This window comes from Oncorhynchus masou, chromosome 1, assembly GCF_036934945.1.
Source record: "Oncorhynchus masou masou isolate Uvic2021 chromosome 1, UVic_Omas_1.1, whole genome shotgun sequence".
NCBI classification, from domain to species: Eukaryota; Metazoa; Chordata; class Actinopteri; order Salmoniformes; family Salmonidae; genus Oncorhynchus; species Oncorhynchus masou.
Genome location: NC_088212.1, coordinates 36509179 through 36529491, shown reverse-complemented (window position 1 = coordinate 36529491; position 20313 = coordinate 36509179). Strand labels below are relative to the sequence as shown.

The 20313-nt window shown below is 47.5% G+C and overlaps 1 protein-coding gene across 1 annotated transcript in view; it reads right to left on the bottom strand.

The window, feature by feature from the left end:
- The window catches only part of LOC135543262 (autism susceptibility gene 2 protein-like), a 414672-nt gene that overhangs the window by 241651 nt on the left and 152708 nt on the right, over positions 1–20313 (bottom strand). Inside the window, 2 exon segments of the mRNA XM_064970405.1 lie at positions 7115–7150; positions 12997–13098. Of these exon segments, the coding sequence (XP_064826477.1) occupies positions 7115–7150; positions 12997–13098 (138 nt within the window).

Here is a 20313-nt window from a genome sequence, read left to right as displayed (position 1 = left end):
TTTCCTATGTTACTGCAGTCTTCATTTTTTTAAATACATTTTTGCTATTTTATAAAAAATAAAAAAATTGAAATATTACATTTACATAAGTATTCAGACCCATTACTCAGTACTTAGTTGAAGCATCTTTGGCAGAGATTACAGCATTGGTTATTCTAGGGTATGCTTGACAAACCTGTATTTGGGGAGTTTCTCCCATTCTTCTCTGCAGAACCTCTCAAGGTCAGGTCGGATGGGGAGCGTTGCTGCACAGCTATTTTCAGGTTTCTCCAGAGATGTTAGATCGGGTTCAAGTCTGGGCTAGGCCACTCAAGGACATTCAGAGAATTGTCCCGAAGCCCCTCCTGCGTTGTCTTGGCTGTGTGCTTAGGATCGTTGTCCCGTTGGAAGGTGAACCTCCGCCCCAGTCTGAGGTCCTGAGCGCAGGATCTCTGTACTTTATTCTGTTAATATTTGACGCAATCCTGACGAGTCTCCCAGTCCCTGCCACTGAAAAACATCCCCACAGCATGATGCTGCCACCACCATGCTTCATTGTAGGGATGGTGCCAGGTTTCCTCCAGACGTGATGCTTGGCATTCAGACCAAAGAGTTCAATCTTGGTTTCATCAGACTAGCGCATCTTGAGAATCTCGGAGCCTTTTGAAGGTGGGAAACAGGGCACGTTGTCTCTCCACTATTTCATGGGGAAATTGTTCATTAATAGAGAACGGGGTGTTCTTCAGTTCCCTACCCTGATGTATTAAGGCAATCTTCATTTGTAGTGAGTTAGCCTAGCTACTATCGGACTGGGCCTTCCCTCTCCTCTGCCACCAAAACGGTGAGCCCATTGAAAATCAATTGCATCCACCTGTTCGTTTGCCATCGAGAGATTATGTTTCATGAAAATCATGACTTTTTCATCCACTGACTGACAGTTGTCGTTTTCATTACTCTTCATACTTCTATACTTTAGATCAAAAAATTCTGATTTCACTGTTTTATTCTCATACCATAACCTCTCCGTAGTGTCTTTTAGGGAGACCACGGTAGTTTTCAACATCTTCTTTTCAGCTCGTATTTCTTTCATCATTTTATTACTGTAATTCATTCCTGTTTTTAGTTTTTAAGGCCTCATCCTCCCCCAGTAGCTCAGGCAATAGATGCATTTTTTTTAAACCGCTCGCTCATGTGTGTAAGCAATGCTTTATCTTCTAGAGACATAGTTATAAAACAAATCCTTCTCCAATGTTGCGTTTGGAAAATTAGACGGGGGCTTCCCTTCAGTTTTGCTCACAGAGCCCGGGGAGAGGTCTTCTCTTGTTCGCTTAGATTTTTCTGATTCTTTTTTCAAGCATATCGAAATGCTGATCAATAAATAGTTCAAGGTTTTCTAGGATGTTTGTTTCGCAGTTTATCAGCTAATCCTACATCTGATGATTAATTCATCGGACAAGCTGTGCCTATCACGCTGCCACTTGCCACGTCATCACCCACCTATAGCCAATTATGATTTTTTTTGGAGGGGGGGGGGGGGTTAGAAGTGTTTGCATCACAACCTCTCGACCAAGATGGCCACCGCTTGGGAACTAATGCGCTTTTAATGTGGCCTCTGAGCTTTGAGCTGGGAGGAGAGGAGGCAGAGAGAAAGAGCCAGGGCCGATTATGGGAATGAATGCCTCTGACTGATGAAGTAAGTTATTCACAACACATTGGAGGCTATTCTCTCCCACTCTCTCTTTCTCTCTCCGCCTCTCTCTCTCTCTCCTTCATTTCTCCCCCGGTGAGAATGCAGCCAAAGAATCACTCCCCAGGCAGATAGAGGTTTGTAATTGGAGGTTTAATTTATGATCAGGTCTACGGTTGGATAATGATATCGAGCATTGTAATTTGCTGATGCAAATTGTATGTTATAATGGGCCATAAAAGCCACAGTAACATCTAGGAGAATTGCCAAACACCCTGAGCGTTCATTACAGCGCTCATTAAAGCATTCAAGTCTGCGTTCAGAGCTTTTATAAATGAAAGTAGCATGTAATTGGGCCTTGATTGTGGTGTATGTAACATATGATAGAGTGGAATTATCACTTTATTTGTCTAGAGCGGCCATATAAGTTAATGTGGAGAGCCAGCGGTATACAAATCCTGACAGCATCGTTACTTAGTTACTGTACATTACAGACAGACCTTTTTCTTAGTGGGGCCAATGTGAGTTGGGGGGCATCGACTATGACAAATCAAGACTGATGACCAAGAGAGAGTGGGGGCTGTATTGGAAAAACAAACACTTATTTGCATTATGGCTACGGCTTCTGCCTGTGTTTCAATGTCAAATAACTATCACGGTTGATGAGAACACTGAAATTCTTTTTAGAATCTATTCGATTTACTTAGAGCCTTGTACATTCTCTGACCACCAATGCCATTACTATATTTCTACTTGGATTGAGAAAGAAAGGGCTGAAATGAACCATTAAAATCACCTCTAGTGAAAAATACCACAGGGCCAAAATCACTTCACAGCCCTCTAAGCTAGTTCTAAGTTGTTTTTCAATCACTGATCTCAATTTCATTCTAAAAGGCATATGCAGGTATGCAGCGATGCCGAACTCCCCAACTCTTGCACAAAGCCTTAAGAGCAAAGGCAAGTGGGCAAAAGCAATTAAGAGTTCATTTAGAACAAGTGAACTATGCCGACGGTTTCTGAGGCCAGGCCTACACTAATTCACCATGTCGCCTTTTTATTCAAATGACCTCTCTCAGAGTACCTTTTGTGTTGGCGGATTTTAAATGGCATCTCCATTAGGACAAAACGGAGCTGAAGCTGTCCACGAGTGAAAATTAAGTTTCCTCTCACTGAATGATTGGGAGCCCCCCTCCACTCCTCCATTCCACCACCATAGGGGCTGTGCAGTCACTGGAAAGGGGATTGTCAGTCCCCGCCATTCAGAGTTGCGGGCCTCCAGAAGCCTAAAGCCTTTATCTGGAGCACATGATTGATGTGTTGTGGGCCCTGCTGTGGTTAACAGCCATTTTTATCTGTTGCTAGCGGCAACAGCCGGGCTCCCCGGAGAGAGGGGAGCAGCAGGCCCCTGCTCTGAAGCTGGCCCACACACAGGGATAAACAAATAGGGTTTTCAACCCAGACAACCCTCATGAAGCGCCCCTGACAGATACCGCCCCACCAGAGGGGTGGACAATGTCAGGGCTCCAACCCTGTCCTGCTGGGCTATTCGTTTCTTTTACTAATTTTCACCATGGGCAGGGGCCGCTGGTATGTAGCTAGACACCTGCAAGATGATGGAAACTACGGTCGAACAGTCAGGGGTCTGGGAGGTGGGAATTTAAAGGTGAGACAGGGTAGACAAATCTATTTTGGAGAGGGAGAAAAAGGAGAGAGAGAGTTTTATTGTAGGTGAAAGGAAAGGACCTTTCTCTATAAGACAGCTCATTGGGTTATGTACTGTATCGGTGGTTAATGTGTGACGTTATGTTCACTGAGCGAGATTATTTTATTTATTGTTTTATAGTAAAATCACATGAAATATGATGTATCCTTTCCCTCGATTTCCCTCCTTGGCTTTTATAACAATCGGTTTATTTAATCTGTGTCATTTTGTTAAATAAAGCGTGAAGCTTTGTAATAGTGCCGATTATAATTAAGTGACATAATCCTTGTATTTGACAAAGAACTTTCTTGTATTTTTTACCTCATCAGTGAGACAAGGACATTTATTTGGAACAAAGCGTAGGTCATGAATGCCAAATCAATTAAATGAAGCTGTTTAAAAAACGCACAGACGACTTTGCGAATGCTGTGTTTGAGTGTTGACTCAACTAGCGTAAAATACGCTTAAATAAACCAGAGTGTGGTGTCTGAAAGCTGCAAGCACTCCAGCTCAATCTAGACAGACCAGCTAAGGTTGTAACCTCCAACAAGAAAAGTGTAAATGCAACTGATAGACCATAAACCCGCAAAACCTACCAGAACTCCAGCCACACCTCAGAGCACAGTCTATCTACTCTCAATGTGAAGAGAAAAGAAACTGGGCCTTCAGTGGTTCAGTGGGCTAGGCTGGGGGAAGCTCAATCGCTTCATCTGGAGAAAAGGAAAAGGAGCTCGTTTTTTTCCGTGAACTGTCTCCCTCCTCGGCTCCGTTTCAAGCCTGCGGAGAAGATTGGAAGAGCAGATAGACGCACCAAGATATTTTGACATTTTCCTCCGTCTCTTAAAGCCTATCTCGCCGAGCGAGGCACAGAAGAGGACTGGAGGTTTTTATCGAGAGCCCCAGAGAGAAAGATCAATCACCAGACAAACCTAGGCCAGGGCCCATCTTCTTCTCTTCTCCCCTGTAAAAACAAGCAGGTAGCGAACAGTTGAGGAAATGGACCAGATATTGTCTTCCCAACATGGGTGGCACTATAATGAAGCCAGCAGAACACAGAGGAGAGGAGAGGGAAGCAGGACCTGATAAACTATTCCACATTTTACCTCAGACTGATTGAGGTGCTCTGTGGCTGTGCTGCATATCGACTGTTGTCAACAGTCAAGTTTTCAACAGATTAGTGTAAGGAGTGATGGGTATGGATGGTGGGGGTGGGTACAGTCATCAACAAACAAAAGAATCTCAGAAAATCTATGTGTACAGCTTGTGTATGCCAGTCCAATGGAAAATGGAGAACTTACCATATTGCACGTTCTAATCTACACCCACGCATGTATAGATTGATCCAGGGGTGTTACCCAATAAAATAATATCCACAGGGAAAAGCACAGGCAGGATATCAAAGTTGGGTGTTTATGTGTTGGCTCTAAATAAATGAAAATACTAAGGATATAACTTTGATATCCTGCGTGTGCTTTTCCCTGTGGATATATTTTTACGTTGACTCTTTTTGGAATTGGTATCGCAAAAATGTACTTGGAACAATTTATTATAATCTTGGCTGCAAGGAGTGTTTGAGTGTTACCCAATAATACATGCCAACATGTACATATAAAAAGTCTGTTCCAACATTATATTCTTTAACAACCATTGCAATTTGCTACAGCCTCAGTCCTACAAAAGCTCCAATTTCTAAATCTGAGTCTAAATCTGAACCATGTCTTCTTTTATGTCTCAAATGTGCCTCTCAGATATAGCAGCCTGGCAGGCAGCATTAGATATAGCAACCTGGCAGGCAGCATTAGATATAGAAGCCTGGCAGGCAGCAGCAAAGACATATGGTAGGGAAATAGTGGAGGTGTTATCTCCTATAGAAGCGGAAAACAAACAGTCAAGAGAGATTGGGATTTTACCTCTTAGTGCCTTGTGACAGATAACAACCCCCCCGAGGCCAGGAGATGGTGATAAGAGCCCAGGGCTGACCATCAGATAACCCAGCTGTCTGTGCCTCCTCTCTGTGTGCCTGCCCTCCAACCCTCCACCACCTCCCCCCTTCCTCCCACAACGGCTGCCTTCATCTCTCCCTCCCTGTCTCTCTCTCAGACAGGCCCTACCACAGAGCCCGGAGCACCTGCTGATAAGGGCTCCTGCATGGCCCCAGAAGCCTGTGCCAAACCCTCTGTCAGTCTGCCCACAAGCAGCCCAAAGGGCTCCACCACACTGCAGCGCAGCACACACCATCAGATAGGGAGGCAGGGCAGGCGCTTGACAATGTCAGACTTCCTGTGCACTTTCTTAGGTTTTTTTTCTTACTTTCCTCCCTCTCTCCTCTCCTTTACTTCCTACTACTCTCTCAACCTTTCTCGATCCTACTCCTACCCTCAATAATATCACCCCCCCCTCTCTCTCCATAAAGAACAGATGAAGAGGGGGCCTCTTCCATCCTTCCTTGCCTCCACCAGACTTAAACTGACAGCTCGAGCCAAAGGGCCGCAGCAGCTTCCGGGAGGTCTTGTTTGTTTTCATCTCTGCGAGAGTATGCAGCCGTGAGGGAATAGGAAAGGGACATGTTCCATTTCCACGCAGAAGCACCATAAAACCCCACACAGATCACTGTATTTTAACTTAAGCTTTGTTCGGCTCTTTAAGCGCTACCTCAGCAGATACTCTTCCCCTGATTGAGCAGTGACAAACCCATTTAGAGATGTTGTTTATTTGTTTGAGCACACCAAAGCTACGATAGGAATTGCCTTATGTCACTCGCAGGCAGGTCTAGTGGTGTAATGGGAGCTAAAAATGTCTCTCTAGAAATTGTCCCTTCATGTAGAGGACAGCAAGGACAACAACAAGACTCAAGACTGCCTCTATCAACTCTGAACCTCATAATTGAAACAATACTCATCAGCTTCCTGGAAATAATGATAAGTGAACAGGTTCATAAGGTTTTAAAAAAAACACATCCTGTTGACTTGTGTAGTCTGCAAAATATGCTTTCAAGTGGTAAAAATAGTCTCCTAGTGACACAAAGTGAGACAGTGTGCTGTATAAAAGAACTGGGATGACAAGATGTATCACTTTACACAAGAACGCATAATACATTTTCAATTCAAAGGTAATGAAAGTATAGAGTTGAATGTGAAAGCAGTTATATTTCCCCTATTCATAAGATAGGGCTACATTAGAACAGCTATGCTATGGGTATTCTGAAAGAATAAGGGCGCATATGATATTAAATGTATTGTGTGGGGAGGGGGTATGTAACAATGCAGTCACTCACTTTTTTAAAGGCTTTTAAGCATATTGTCTGACAACTGAATCAAATGGCTTGTAGTTGGCAGGAAGACATCTCCTCCAACACTTAAACTGCAGAACTACTGAATGGCTGCCTTCCTGCACGGCCTGATGTGATGGATGTCAATAAAAGAGCCACATTTACCCACGGTAGAGCAGGACACCTTGGCTGCATCCCAAATGGTATCCTCTTCCATAAATAGTGCACTACGTTTGACCAGAGGGTCCTGGTCAAAAATAGCGTACTACATAGGAAATAGGGTGCCATTCGGGATGCACCTCTTCCTTTCCTTCCTACAATTTAATCAGTCAGTCATCCAGGAGTAATGTCCCTAATATCATGATTTCTCCATTACTCTATTTAACATAATTAAAGTGTCGAGCGGCGGGGCAATAAAGAGAGCCGTTTGAGATTGTAATTCTGCCGTAAAGCCATGAAGCATGAAAATGTCACTTACCGAGTAGCCCCGGCCTGACAGCGAGTGAGTGGAGCTCTGTAGAGAGAGAGGAGAACAGGGTTGACCTTTAGGGACCGTGAGCCAGCCGCTGACACAGACATGATGAAGCCGCTACGCTTTAATATCAATATTCACGTTAACCTTCTCCCTCCCCGCTTGCGCCCGACCTGCACTAGCTAGCAAAAACGTCACTGCCATTAATTTTGGATGGCCTTGACTAGGGAGAGGGATATGAAAAGGGTATTTTGCTCAAAACAACTGCTTACTGCAGTGCAAATGAAATGACGCCACTGGAGTCAAGGGTATCAAATCAAATCAAATTTTATTGGTCGCATCCACATGGTTAGCAGATGTTAATGCGAGTGTAGCGAAATGCTTGTGCTTGTAGTTCCAACAGTGCAGTAATATCTAACAAATAATCTAACAATTCCCAACAACTACCTAATACACACAAATCTAACAAGTAATCTAACAATTCCCCAACAACTACCTAATACACACAAATCTAACAAGTAATCTAACAATTCCCCAACAACTACCTAATACACACAAATCTAAAGGGGTAACTGACAATATGTACATATAAGTATATGGATGAGCGATGGCCGAGCGGCATAGGCAAGGTGCAGTAGATGGTATAAAATACAGTATACAGTATTTACATGTGATATGAGTAATGTAAGATATGTAGACATTATTAAAGTGTCATTATTTAAAGTGGCGTTGTTTAATAAAGTGACTAGTGATCCATTTATTAAAGTGTCCAGTCTCAATATAGGCAGCAGCCTCTGAGTTAGTGATTGCCTTTTAGCAGTCTGATGGCCTTGAGATAGAAGCTGTTTCTCAATCTCTCGGTCCCAGCTTTGATGCACCTATACTGATCTCGCCTTCTGGATGATAGCGGGATGAACAGGCAGTGGCTCGGGCGGTTGTTGTCCTTGATCTTTTTGACCTTCCTGTGACATCAGGTGCTGTAGGTGTCATGGAGGGCAGGTAGTTTTCCCCGGTGATGTGTTGTGTGGACCACTCCACCCTTTGGAGAGCCTTGCGGTTGAGGGCGGAGCATTTGCCGTACCAGGCTGTGATACAGCCTGACATGTTGCTCTCGATTGTGCATCTGTAAAGGGTTTTGGGTGACAAGCCACATTTCTTCAGCCTCCTGAGGTTGAAGAGGCGCTGTTGCACCTTCTTCACCACACTGTCTGTGTGGGTATACCATTTCAGTTTGTCTGTGATGTGTACGCCCAGGAACTTAAAAGCGTTCTATCTTCTCCATTGCTGTCCCTTCGATGTGGATTGGGAGGTGCTTTTCTGCTGTTTTCTGAAGTACACGACATCTCCTTTGTTTTTTTGACGTTGAGTGAGAGGTTGCTTTCCTGACAACACACTCCGAGTGCCCTCACCTCCTCCCTGTAGGCTGTCTCGTCATTGTTGGTGATCAAGCCTACTACTGTTGTGTCGTCTGCAAACTTGATGATTGAGTTGGAGGCGAGCATTGCCATACAGTCGAGGGTGAACAGGGACTACAGGAGAAGTCTGAGCAAACACCCTGATGCGGCCCCAGTGTTGAGGGTCAGCGAAGTGGAGATGCAGTTTACAAACCTTCACCCCCTGGGGGCTGCCCGTCAGAAAGTCCAGGACCCAGTTGCAGAGGGAGGGGTTGAGACCCAGGGCCTCCAGCTTGATGATGAGCTTGGAGGGCACTATGGTGTTGAATGCTGAGCTGTAGTCAATGAACATCATTCTTACATAGGTACTCTTTTTGCCCAGATGGGATAGGGCAGTGTGTCTGCCCTTAGTCTGCCCTTGCCCTTAGTTTGTCCGGAAGCGTGACGTTGGTATCCGTGACGTGGCTGTTTTTGCTTTTGTAGTCCGGGATTTCCTGTAGTACTTCAAAGGAAAATACAATGGTAGGAATGCTTACGACTGAATATCAATGCTTAAGATTGACAACACCCCGCACCCATGCCGTTAAAACACTTTGAAATATGTGTTTTTGGAGTGATCAAGTCATTGGTGTTGCCTAAATACTGTATACCATTTCATTGCATTACTCTTAAAAACCCATCTTTCATTGATTTGTATATGTATTGGGGTGTAGTTTAGGGTCAAAATTGAGTTTTGACTGCATGTGTGGGCAAATCCAATAATGAATGTAACTTGTGCACTTATAATGTCAAATACACTGACATTGCATAATAAAACTGTCATGCGTATGCTGACAGTGCTTGCTTCTGTTAATAGACGAGGCCCCTGACAGAGTCATCCTGGTTCAACTCAGAGTGAGGGGCCAGACAGACTGAAGAAAGATGCTCTCTATCTCTTTCCCTGTCTCTCTGTATGTCTCTGTCTCGCTCCCTCTCTTTATCTTTCCCTGTCTCTGTCTCTCTCTCTTTCTGTCTCTCTGTCTCTCTCTCTCGGTCTCTCTCTTCTCTCTCACTCAGAATACCAATCTCCCTCTCCTTCCACACCTTCCACTTCCCCCCCTTTTACTTCTCAGTTTCGATTGGCAATTTCTCCTCCAGTCTCAGGAGGGGACTTTTCTGCTAGACCAATTTTGCCCATAGTACCTCCAATCCCTCCATCCATCTCTCTCTCCCTCCATCCCTCCTTCCCACACCTGCTTCTGTGCTTTAGCCGTCATCAGTGCCTCTGCTCCCTCTGATTCACAGACTCAACCCCACTGTGACGATTAGGGAGGTGTCCTATGGCGAACCGGAAAGTCAGCTCTGCGGGAATCAAAAGACTATTCCCTCTCTATTCACCCCGTCTGTCTCCACTGCCAGAGAGAGAGAGAGAGGGAGGGCTAGAGGTGGAGGGCAGAAGGGCAGAGCCGGCCATGTATGTGGACACAAAGGGGATAAAGTGAACAACATATTTGGTGTGTGTGTGCGTGCGTGTGCATGAGTGTGTGTATGTGTGTGTGTGTGTATGTGTGTGTGTCAGTAGTGGTAGGCCAAACCCATTTGGAATTAGCCTTACTATGCAGGTTTTATTCAAGTTGGAGCGTTTGGAGTAGAAAGAGAGTCTTATTTAAATGATAATGAGGGACAATCCATTGGATTTAGTCCGGGTGAAGGGAAGAGGGGAAAAAATCCATTAAAGCAGGTAGCGGTTCATAAGCCATGGGGTCGGGATATAGCTAAACACTCTCTCTTAAAAGCCATTATACATGGCTCTCAATGGATTTCTGCAGCGCTTAAGACTTCAAAAGGATTTAAGAACCTGCCCCAGAGACGCAGCAGCGAGGAAGGGGGGGATAGGGGAGAGGCATAGGGGTGTGGGGGTGTGGAGGACACTGGCGGTGTTTTAGGGTTAACTAAACAGCCCCGGAGAACAGAAATGTTGCTAAATCCGCCCCCTAATCCTCTCCCCATTTCCACGCCCCCTCCCCCGGACCCTCAAAGCCACGGTGACATGCAGGGCGGTTGGTTTTCCTACGGGACAGACTATTGGTTTTTGAGGTGCGAGAACTTAAAGGGGCCAATCATGGCTTGGCGGAGCGTGAAGTGTATTAAAAAAAGACGGGGCCAGCAACCAGCATGCAACCAGCAGCAGGACTCACAGCTCTCCAGAAGATCTACACTCTTAGACAAAAGGTGCTCCAAAAGGGTTCTTCAGCTGTCCCCATAGGAGAACCCTTTTTGGTTCTAGGTAGAACCATTTTTGGTTCCAGATAGAACCATTTAGGGTTCCATGTAGAACCTCTTTAGAAAGGATTTTACATGGAACCCAAAAAGGTTCTAACTGGAAGCAAATGGTTCTACCTGCAACCGGAAAGGGTTCTTTAAAAGGGTTCTCTTATTGGGACAGCCGAAGAACCCTTTAAGGTTCTAGATAGCACCTTTTTTCTAAGAGTGTGGGTGGTTGTGTGGATGGGTGAGACCCCAGCAGTAGTGTTCTCTTACCCCTTCTCCCATCTCCCCTCCCCCCTCCAACTCCCTCCCCACACTAACACAGATGCAGAGAAAATCTCCCTCTACATTTCCCTAATCCCTGCCTGTACGGCAGCTTTCTGCCTAGGCCCAGCTGAGCCAAGGGTAGAATTACCTAGTCAACGTAAACAGATACAAGACCCTAGCTACCGTGGAGATGAATAAACAACATCTCCACGCACGTCTCTATTGCTGCTTCCTAAATTGATGCATGACTGTTCTCAGTACGGAGAGGAGGCAGCAAGCTTCTCGATTGTCTCTGTTTCCTTTTGGCAGTCCAACAACACAAAATCCATTTGACTCATGAATCGTGGGTACAGTACAGTACATATTTAGTTGAGAGCGCTTACAGCCTGGGACCACTTTGATGTGGATATTAAATGTGCGTTATGTATTTAATGAAAATGTCCAATGCAGTGGCAGAGTTGAAAAAGGAAAATAGTGTTATTAGAAATAGGAAGTCCTTCCTCTCCAGTAGTGGCCATCACCCTCGCTCTCTCTCTCTCTCTCTCTCTCTCTCTCTCTCAGAGAGCCAAGCTATATTTCAGAGAGATGGATAGGGATGAATGGCATGGCTACAGCGATCAGTGTCTTTGCACCATCTATTTGGCAGGAGATTAGAGAGATGCCATATCTAACACCGTCAGCGATTACAGCATGCCATTTTAAACAGTTCTCCCCCTTACCCTCCCGTACCCCCAACACCCTTTTCACTGCCGCATTTCCCTGTCAGAACTGTCATCCGCCAGCATCCTTTTATCTGTCAAACCCGGCTCTTTCTCCTGACTTTTTTATTTAAAAACAGCCTTTTACACAAATTCATGAGGAATGGCAGGGGGGAGACAAGAGAGGCAGAGAGAAAGAGAGAGAGGAGGCTTAGAAAAGGAGGTCGAAGGGAAGGGAAAATAAAATGTTGGTGGGGAGTGTTTGTTTTTCTCTCCCTCTCTCCACATCTCTAGATTTTCTTTTGGAATTCTGAATAGCTTGAACAACGCATTTAATAAGTTCATTAAAATCTTTTCTCTCCATCATTTTTCCTCGATCACTTCTTCAGCTGTAGAAGCAGCAAACCCCCCCTCTCCCTCCATGCTCCCCCCGTTCTGTGCAGCTAAATTAACTGTCTGATTGAATTTAGTGAGGTTTGGGAGGCCCGGTTGACAGGCATTAGTTAGGAAGCATATTCTACATTCATTTAAAATGAGCCGCTTGGGGATTTTGCATAAATTCTCATTACTTCCTCTGTATCTAAATTGCATTATTTCATCCCTAGCACCAACCGACCTCCTAGCTGCCTCCATTTACTACGCAAGCCACTCACCTTTTAAATGTGCTAGCATATGGACACAGGCTCGGCAGTAATTGGAAAGACCTTTAACCTTTTAACTCGGCGAGGGTCAGCTACCACCTGGCTGAACGGTGTTAGGTCACATCTACATAACCATAGCAGGCTTTTAATAATGCAGGGGCATCTAGGCTGCATGCCAAATTATACCCTATTCCCAATGGGCCCCATGGTCCCTGGTGAAAAGTAGTGCACTATATAGGGAATAGGGTGCAATTTGAGAAGAACACGTAGTGTGATGGCTGTGTGTCTGTGTGTCTTAGATAATCGTTTCCTGCTTGTCTCTGTTGACCAGGCAAGTTTTCTAATGCATGGGGATTTATGAGGTGTGAGTCTGGGCCAGTATGAGCTACTGCACCAGCTGCCCTCTCACTGCTGCCTCTCTGCCCCCTCTCTCTCATCCTCCTCAGGGCCCTTCAGCCCTGGACAGTCTGCCGCTGGCCTGGTCTCTTGCTAGGAGCTCTGAAGGGTCTGGGAGAGTAATGGCCCTAGTTAACCGTGTTGCAACAAGGTAGGTAGATATGGTCTGGGATTCTGGAAGTGTGGTGGTTGGGAGGTATTGGGGCCTGATGGTCTGGGGGGTAGGACTAGAGGGTCTCTCTCACCTCACTGTGGTGCTCTTTAGAGATGCTCCTGTTGGGTCTGTTGAACTCTTGCATGGCCCCATCCTCATCCAGCTTCACTGGGCGTACCTGCAGGGCCTTGATCTGGAGGAGAGAAACAGAGGAAGAAGCATACATTATTATACAGTATAAAATGATAGAAAAAATATGTAGTACATTATAATGCATTATGCAAAGATCATAACGCATTATACATGTGCTCGCAATGCATTATGAAGAGGGTAATCATAAAGTGTTACAAATAAGTTTTCTAGATCAGAGACAAAGTATCTCTTCGGGCTCCCGAGTGGCACAGCTGTCTAAGGCACTACATCTCAGTGCAAGAGGTGTCACTACAGTCCCTGGTTTGAATCCAAGATGTATCACATCCGGCAGTGATAGGGAGTCCCATAGGGTGGCGCACAATTGGCCCAGCATCGTCCGGGTTTGGCCTAGGTAAGTCGTCATTGTAAATAAGAATTTGTTCTTAACTGACTTGCCTAGTTAAATAAAGGTCAAATAAAATTGCTATTGCCTGCCCCTGTTGGAATATTAAACTATTGTTTATTCGATGTGGTCTGCATCTGGGTCTTACCTTCACACTCGATAGTACGAACTGGCCATGACTGACCCAGCAAACCCAGACCAGCTGCACAATGTCATCTTCTCCCAAGAAACATCCATTGGTAGGCACGAGGAATTGCTTCGTGGGCTGATGGAGTGGGTCCAAACGTTGGCTGAGCACCATGACCGGGTGTTGGACAAGCCGCTGGAGCAATTCCGCGGGTCATCTGGGGGGCAGCCTGCCACAGTGGTAACCCCACCGCTCCTCAGCAACTCAGCAGTTAGCAGCACCACCCGGTTACCTCCTCCAAAACGCTGTAATGGAGAGCCAAGCACCTGTCGGGCGTTTCTAGCTCAGTGTGCCCTCATTTCCGAGTTTCAGCCCTCCTCCTACCCCTTGGATCGCTCCAAAATAGCCTACCTCATCACGCTAATGTCTGGAAGGGCTCTCACCTGGGCTACCGCCGTATGGGAACGGCAGCCGGCCATATGCGCGAGCCTGGAGGAGTTCGTGGGAGAGGTGAGGAAGGATTTTGATGCCCTGTTCTACGGCAGAGAAGCTGCTGGAAGCCAATCCAGCTCCGGCCGGATGCCCGCACTGTGGCCGACTATGTGGTTGATTTCCGCACGATGGCAGCTGTGAGCGCATGGACTCGGAAGCACTGTTCGACATGTTACTGCACAGCGTCTCGGAGGAGGTTAAGGACGAGGATGCGGCTCGGGAGTTACCCACAGATTTTGACTCCCTTATTGCTTTGACCATCCGCATTGATGGGCGACTGTGAGAGGAAATTCGATTTCACTCGCTCATCCAGGGATTCCACCTCGCCTCCGAGTCATCCGAGAAGTCCTCGATGGGCCCTTGGCCGAGACCACCCAAGATTTCCCAACCTTTTTCGAGAGTCGCGAGCCCATGCAACTAGGCAGGGCTGGGCTGTCGCCAGCGGAACGGCATCACCGGATCAGCACAAGGAGCGATCTGTGTTGTGGGACTTTTGGTCATTTTGTGTCCTCGTGCCCGGTAAAATACCAGGCTCACCAGTAGGAGTGAATACTCTGGTGGGCAATATGGGGAACTTTTCTGGTTACTTTTCCCTTACTCGCACCCCTTTTCATATCATTCTGCTGTGGAGAAACCTCTCCAGGTCCTCATTGACTCTGGGACCGATGAGAGCCTTTTGGAGGCCACACTGGCTTCCGAGCTGAACATCCCCACTCAGCCCCTCTCCATTCCCGCAGATGTTAGAGCGTTGGACGGGCGTTCTATAGGTCGGGTCAACCATAAGACCACTCCCATCAACCTACGTGTGTCAGGGAATCACAGTGAGACCATTCAGTTCCTGCTCATCATGTCCCCCCAGATCCCTGTGGTTTTGGGATTCTCCTGGCTCCAGCGACCCATGTTATCTGTGACATGCTGAACTGGTTCGTCTTTGTCTACATTGATGACATCCTCATCTTTTCTCCCGGACACGTGCTCTGTGTCTGGCAGGTTCTCCAGCACCTTCTGGAGAACCAGTTGTTCGTTAAGGCAGAAAGTACGAGTTCCATCGCTCCACAATTCGCTGTTCATGTGGTCCATGGCCGCGGACCGCGGCATTCCGGGAGCTTAAACACCGGTTCACCACCGCTCCAATCCTAGTTCACCTGGACTCGTCCCGTCAGTTCATGGTGGAGGCCAACGCTTCGGATGTCGGAGTTCGGGCTGTTCTGTCCCAATGTTCTACCCTGGACCTTTAAGTTGCATCCCTGCGCCTTCTTCTCCCCCACCTCACTGCCACAGAGAGGAATTACGATGTGGGGAATCGCGGTTAAGATGGCATTGTAGTAATGGAGGCACTGGTTCAAAGGGGCCGAACATCCGTTCATGGTGTGGACCAACCACAAAAAAACCTGGAGTATCTCCACACCGCCAAGCGCCTCAACTCCAGGCAGGCAAGAAGGGCCCTGCTGTTTACCCGGTTCAATTTGCCCTCTCCAACCGGCCGAGTTCCAAGAAAGTCAGGCCGGATGCCCTGTCACGCCACTATAACCCCACGGCTACCACCCCGGAGCCAGAGACCATCTTTCCCACTTCATGCCTGGCAATGGCACTCAGTCGGGGTATTGGGAAACAGATCCGAAAGGCACAGTGGTCCCAGCCGAACTCTGGGGGGAGGCCTAGGTAACCGGATGTTCATGCCTGACGCTGTCCGTTCCGTGGGTCCTGGAGTAGGCCCATTCTTCCAGGCTTGCCTGCCACCCAGGCTCCTGGCGGACCTTGGCCTTCGTGCGACAACACTTTTGGTGGCCTACAATGGTACCGGTGTCACCGCTTTGTCTCTGCCTGCAAGGTCTGTGCACAGAACAAGACCCCTCGACAAGCCCCGGCTGGCTTCCTCCGTCCCTCATCACCCCTGTTCTCACATCTCCCTGGACTTTGTCACAGGTCTCCCCTGTCTGATGGCAACACCGCCATCCTTACCATGGTGGATTGCTTTTCCAAGGCCGCCTACTTCATTCCTCTCCCCAAGTTACCCTCTGCCAATGAGATGCTCAGCTCATGGTGCAGCATGTCTTCCGGATCCATGGACTGCCCGTGGACATGGTCTCCGACCGTAGCTCTCAGTTCTTGTCTTGGTTCTGGAAGGCATTCTGCACCCTCATTGGGTCGTCGGCCAGGCTATCCTCCGGGTTCCACCCAAGTCTAACGGCCAGTCGGATCGAGCAAACCAGGACCTCGAGACCACCCTGCACTGGCAGGTCTCCGCCAACCTCACCACCTGGAGCCAGCAGCTGTTGTGCTCTTCCTGAGCAGGAAGAGCAGGTCAGCATACCTTCTGCCCAGATGTTTGTCCGCCGCTGTCGTCATACCTGGAGGAGAGCCCAGTCGGCCTTCCTCAAGATCACCTCCAGGTATCGACGAAAAGCGGATCAACATCGGACCCCGGCTCCCCGGTATCGTCTCTGGCAGAAGGTATGGCTATCCAAACGAAATCTGCCCCTCCAGGTGGAATCCTGCAAACTCTCACACCGGTTTATTGGCCCATTCCCCATCTCCAAGATCATTAGCCCCTCTGCTGTTTGTCTTCTGTTGCCCCGTACCTTTCGTATACATCCCACCTTGTGTCCAGGGTCAAACTCATGTCTCACAGCCCTTTGTCACCCGTTTCCAGGCCCACCCCTCTCCCCCATCTCATCGACGACCAACCGGCTAACACAGTGAAGCATCTCCTGAAGGTTCGACCTTGGGGCAGGGGGTTCCAGTACCTGGTTGACTGGATTGGGTTATGGCTCGGAGGAGAGGTGCTGGGTCCCTGCAAGGGACATCCGTCTCCCCTGTCAACCAGGTATGCGCCGAGGTAGGATGTCAGGTGGAAGTCTTCAACTGGCAGCTTCATTAAATAGTACCCGCAAACACCCGTCTCAACGTCAACAGTGTAGAGGCGACTCGGGGACTCTTGCCTTCTAGGCAGAGTTGCAAAGAAAAAGCCATATCTCAGATTGGGCAATAAAAATAAAAGATTCAGATGGGCAAAAGAACACAGACACTGGACAGAGGAACTCTGCCTAGAAGGTCAGCATCCCGGAGTCTCCTCTCTGACGGTGAGGCTGGTGTTTTGCGGGTACTATTTAATGAAGCTGCCAGTTGAGGACTTGTGAGGCATCTGTTTAATCTAATGAACTTGTCCTCTTACTCAGTTGTGCACCGGGCCTCCCACTCCTCTTTCTATTCTGGTTCGAGCCAGTTTGTGCTGTTCTGTGAAGGTTGGTTGCTGATATTGGCCCTCTGTACGCCTATGTAGATATTCCATTAAAAATCTGCCTTTTCCAGCTATAATAGTCATGTACAACATTAACAATGTCTACACTGTATTTCTGATAAATTTTGTTATTTTAATTGACAAAAAAATAGGTTTTCTTTCAAAAACAAGGACATGTCTAAATGACCCCAAACTTTTGAACGGTAGTTTATATATAGATAGATATATAGATATATATGTATATATGTGTGTCCCACTTCTAAAACCAAAGTTGCGCCCCTCAATTCACACAAAGGGAATCCATTTAATGTATGCAAAGCAGCACTGGCAGTAACCAAAATGTCCGCCTGAAAGTCATGACCTCCGCAATGATGTAACACCTGTATCCAACAACAGTCTGCAGAAAAGTGGTTACCAAAATCATGAGCATTTTGTTCATTGTTTACAATCTGCACATAACGGTCGAATGATGAAGTTGCTTGTTTGGGTCTGCCAACATGAGAGCACATGTTGTTTGGTGGGAGCTAGACAGACAAGCCATGTGAGGCGTGTTGGCTTGGCAGCAACCCATATTCCTAGGACAGATGGGAGGCAGCCACACTGCCACAGTCAGACGAGGAGGTAGGAGGTAGTCCTCCCCACCTCATCCTATCAGTCCTCTACAAGCCCATCTCTGAAAACAATTGGGATGGCTGATGGCGGATGGCTGCCTGTGGGGTGTAATCCACTTGACTAGCAGCTTGCCACTCTGCCTGCTCTAGTCCCTGGTGGCGTAGCACACCATGGCTCGCCTCGGTCTCCAGATTTCCACTGTAATTTAAGCAGATCACTGCTACAATTAACCTTTCCCGAGAAATATCAATTATGGCCCCCGGCAGAGTAAAATTAAAAGGGTCATCAGCTAATCTGACAGGTCCTCTACTGAGGCGGCATGGCAGAGTCGCTGCCACCTGGCTGGCCGAGATAGAGACTGAGAGAAAGAGAAGCTGCCCTGGCTGTTTGTGTCTGTCTGTCCATTTGCCCGGTGACCAGCAACCAGCAGCGACAAGCCAACTAGACACAATTCCCTTTTAATTACCCTGCCGAGACCCTGGCCAGAGCAAGCCAGATGAGGCCTGCTGATTGGACGAAAGGCGCTAGCGTATGTTGAGGTCAGTAGTGACAGCCCGGCAGAAATGGCACAATGCCTCAGGCAACATACTGCAATCAGGGTGCAGACACACAGACAGGAAGGAGAGAGAGACCCTGCAGGTGGTCGTAATCAGGTGTCTGCCATCCTACAACTCCCACCGTCTCTCTCCCTCTCTACATTTCTCCATCTCTCTCTCTGAATCTCTCTCCCTGGCTGTCAAGCTAATCACTCCTTGAATCTGAAAATGGATGACAGGCTTTATGATTACTACTTTTTTTGGCTCAAAGAATCCCCTTCCAGAGAGAGGTGAGGTTGGGTTCACGTCATCTTGTCAAGTCAAGTGCAGTGCACTGAGAGCCAGGGAGACAGTCAGGCACTCTGATTACTTTGTTTACCAAGCATCAGCACTGACAAATATCCAAGCCAAAGTGTTTACACCCCTTCCAGCAGGTCCGTAGTGGTGGATCCTCACTCAGCAATCACACTGATTATTGATCAGAGCAGAGGGGCTAATTAGCGACCCAGCTTAACGATGCTGCCTGCCGGGTTGGCTGTAAGGAGGCTCTCTAACCTATTGTTCAGCAGGACAGGAGGAATTGATCCAGGCTAAAATTCAGCGCCTCTGATAGAGACTGGCAGCCCTGTCGGCCTGTGATTAAGTATGTGGTCAGTTCAGGTTCAGGGAGAAGCTTTAATTGGTCTTGAGATCTATCTGTATCTCTTTATTTCTTTTTTTGTACTCAAGTGGCAGCCTATTCCCCATGTAATGCATGACGCACACAATTGTTTTCTCTCACTAGCACTGAAGGGCAAGGCCACAATATAGAGGAATATTGGGTGGAGCTAATGTCTCCCCTGAGATCTGATTGGCCGATCAGGTGACAAAGATCAAAGTCAACATAGCTTTGAAATGCACTCTGGGTAACACTAGAGGGATGGCCCTCTGTTTTACAGCCCTATATTCTGTCCTGTGGATTAATTTAGTTTACAATGCCAGGTGCAGCACGGGGCAAGGTTAAACAGGTTGAGAACAAGAGGCGGCAGCGAGTGTTTCTCCACTCCGCATTAAAGGCACTCTGAAGAAATAAAAAAGAGTACACAAGTAACGTGTGTGTTGTACATGAATAATGCACTGGAAATTAGGCCCATTAGTCTGGGTATTGAACGTGTCTGCTCTGAGGAACAGACTCTCTCTGGAGGCTCTCCTCTGTACTCTTTAATTAGCTTCAAAGGGCCCTCTAGCATCTTAATTTCTCCCAAGTTGATTAGCTGCTGACTGCCGACTTGGGCCTGCTCATTTACACTGAACTGAACTGCAGGGGTTTATAAAGACAGGAAAAACCCCTAAGAACAAACCGCCTAAGTCGTGACATTGTTACAAACAGCAGTCCATTCACACTAGGCTATGCTAACCTGCCTCTCCCCCATGTCGATCAATCTGCAGCCAGCCAGTCCACAGGCAGACAGGCAGGGAGCTGGTGGCTGCTGGTTGATGCTTTGTTGTGATGCTCTTTTGACCCCCCCCCCCCATCTTGTAGGGCAGCCATTTCAGGGCCTTTGCATCAGAAGGGTCTCCACCTTCCTGCTCAAATTAAAAAGCTTTCAGCCCCTCTCCCTCGTCATTCTCCTCTCCCCGGCATCTCTTCACCTGTCAGCTGTTGTCTGGGAGGTTGTGCCACGGCCTCATCCCAGTGTCAGTCCTTATTACCCTCATCCAGACCTGAGCCTCCGCCTGGCATCTCTTCTCCTCTCTGCTGGCTATATTTTGGGGCTGTGGCGGGGCAGCAGGGTGGGCCAGGTGCGGTGCCGGGGAGGAGGAGGCCCTCTGCCAGGATACAGATCCTTCCTCTAATTTGTTCTGAAAAGTGTCCTGTGCAAAGG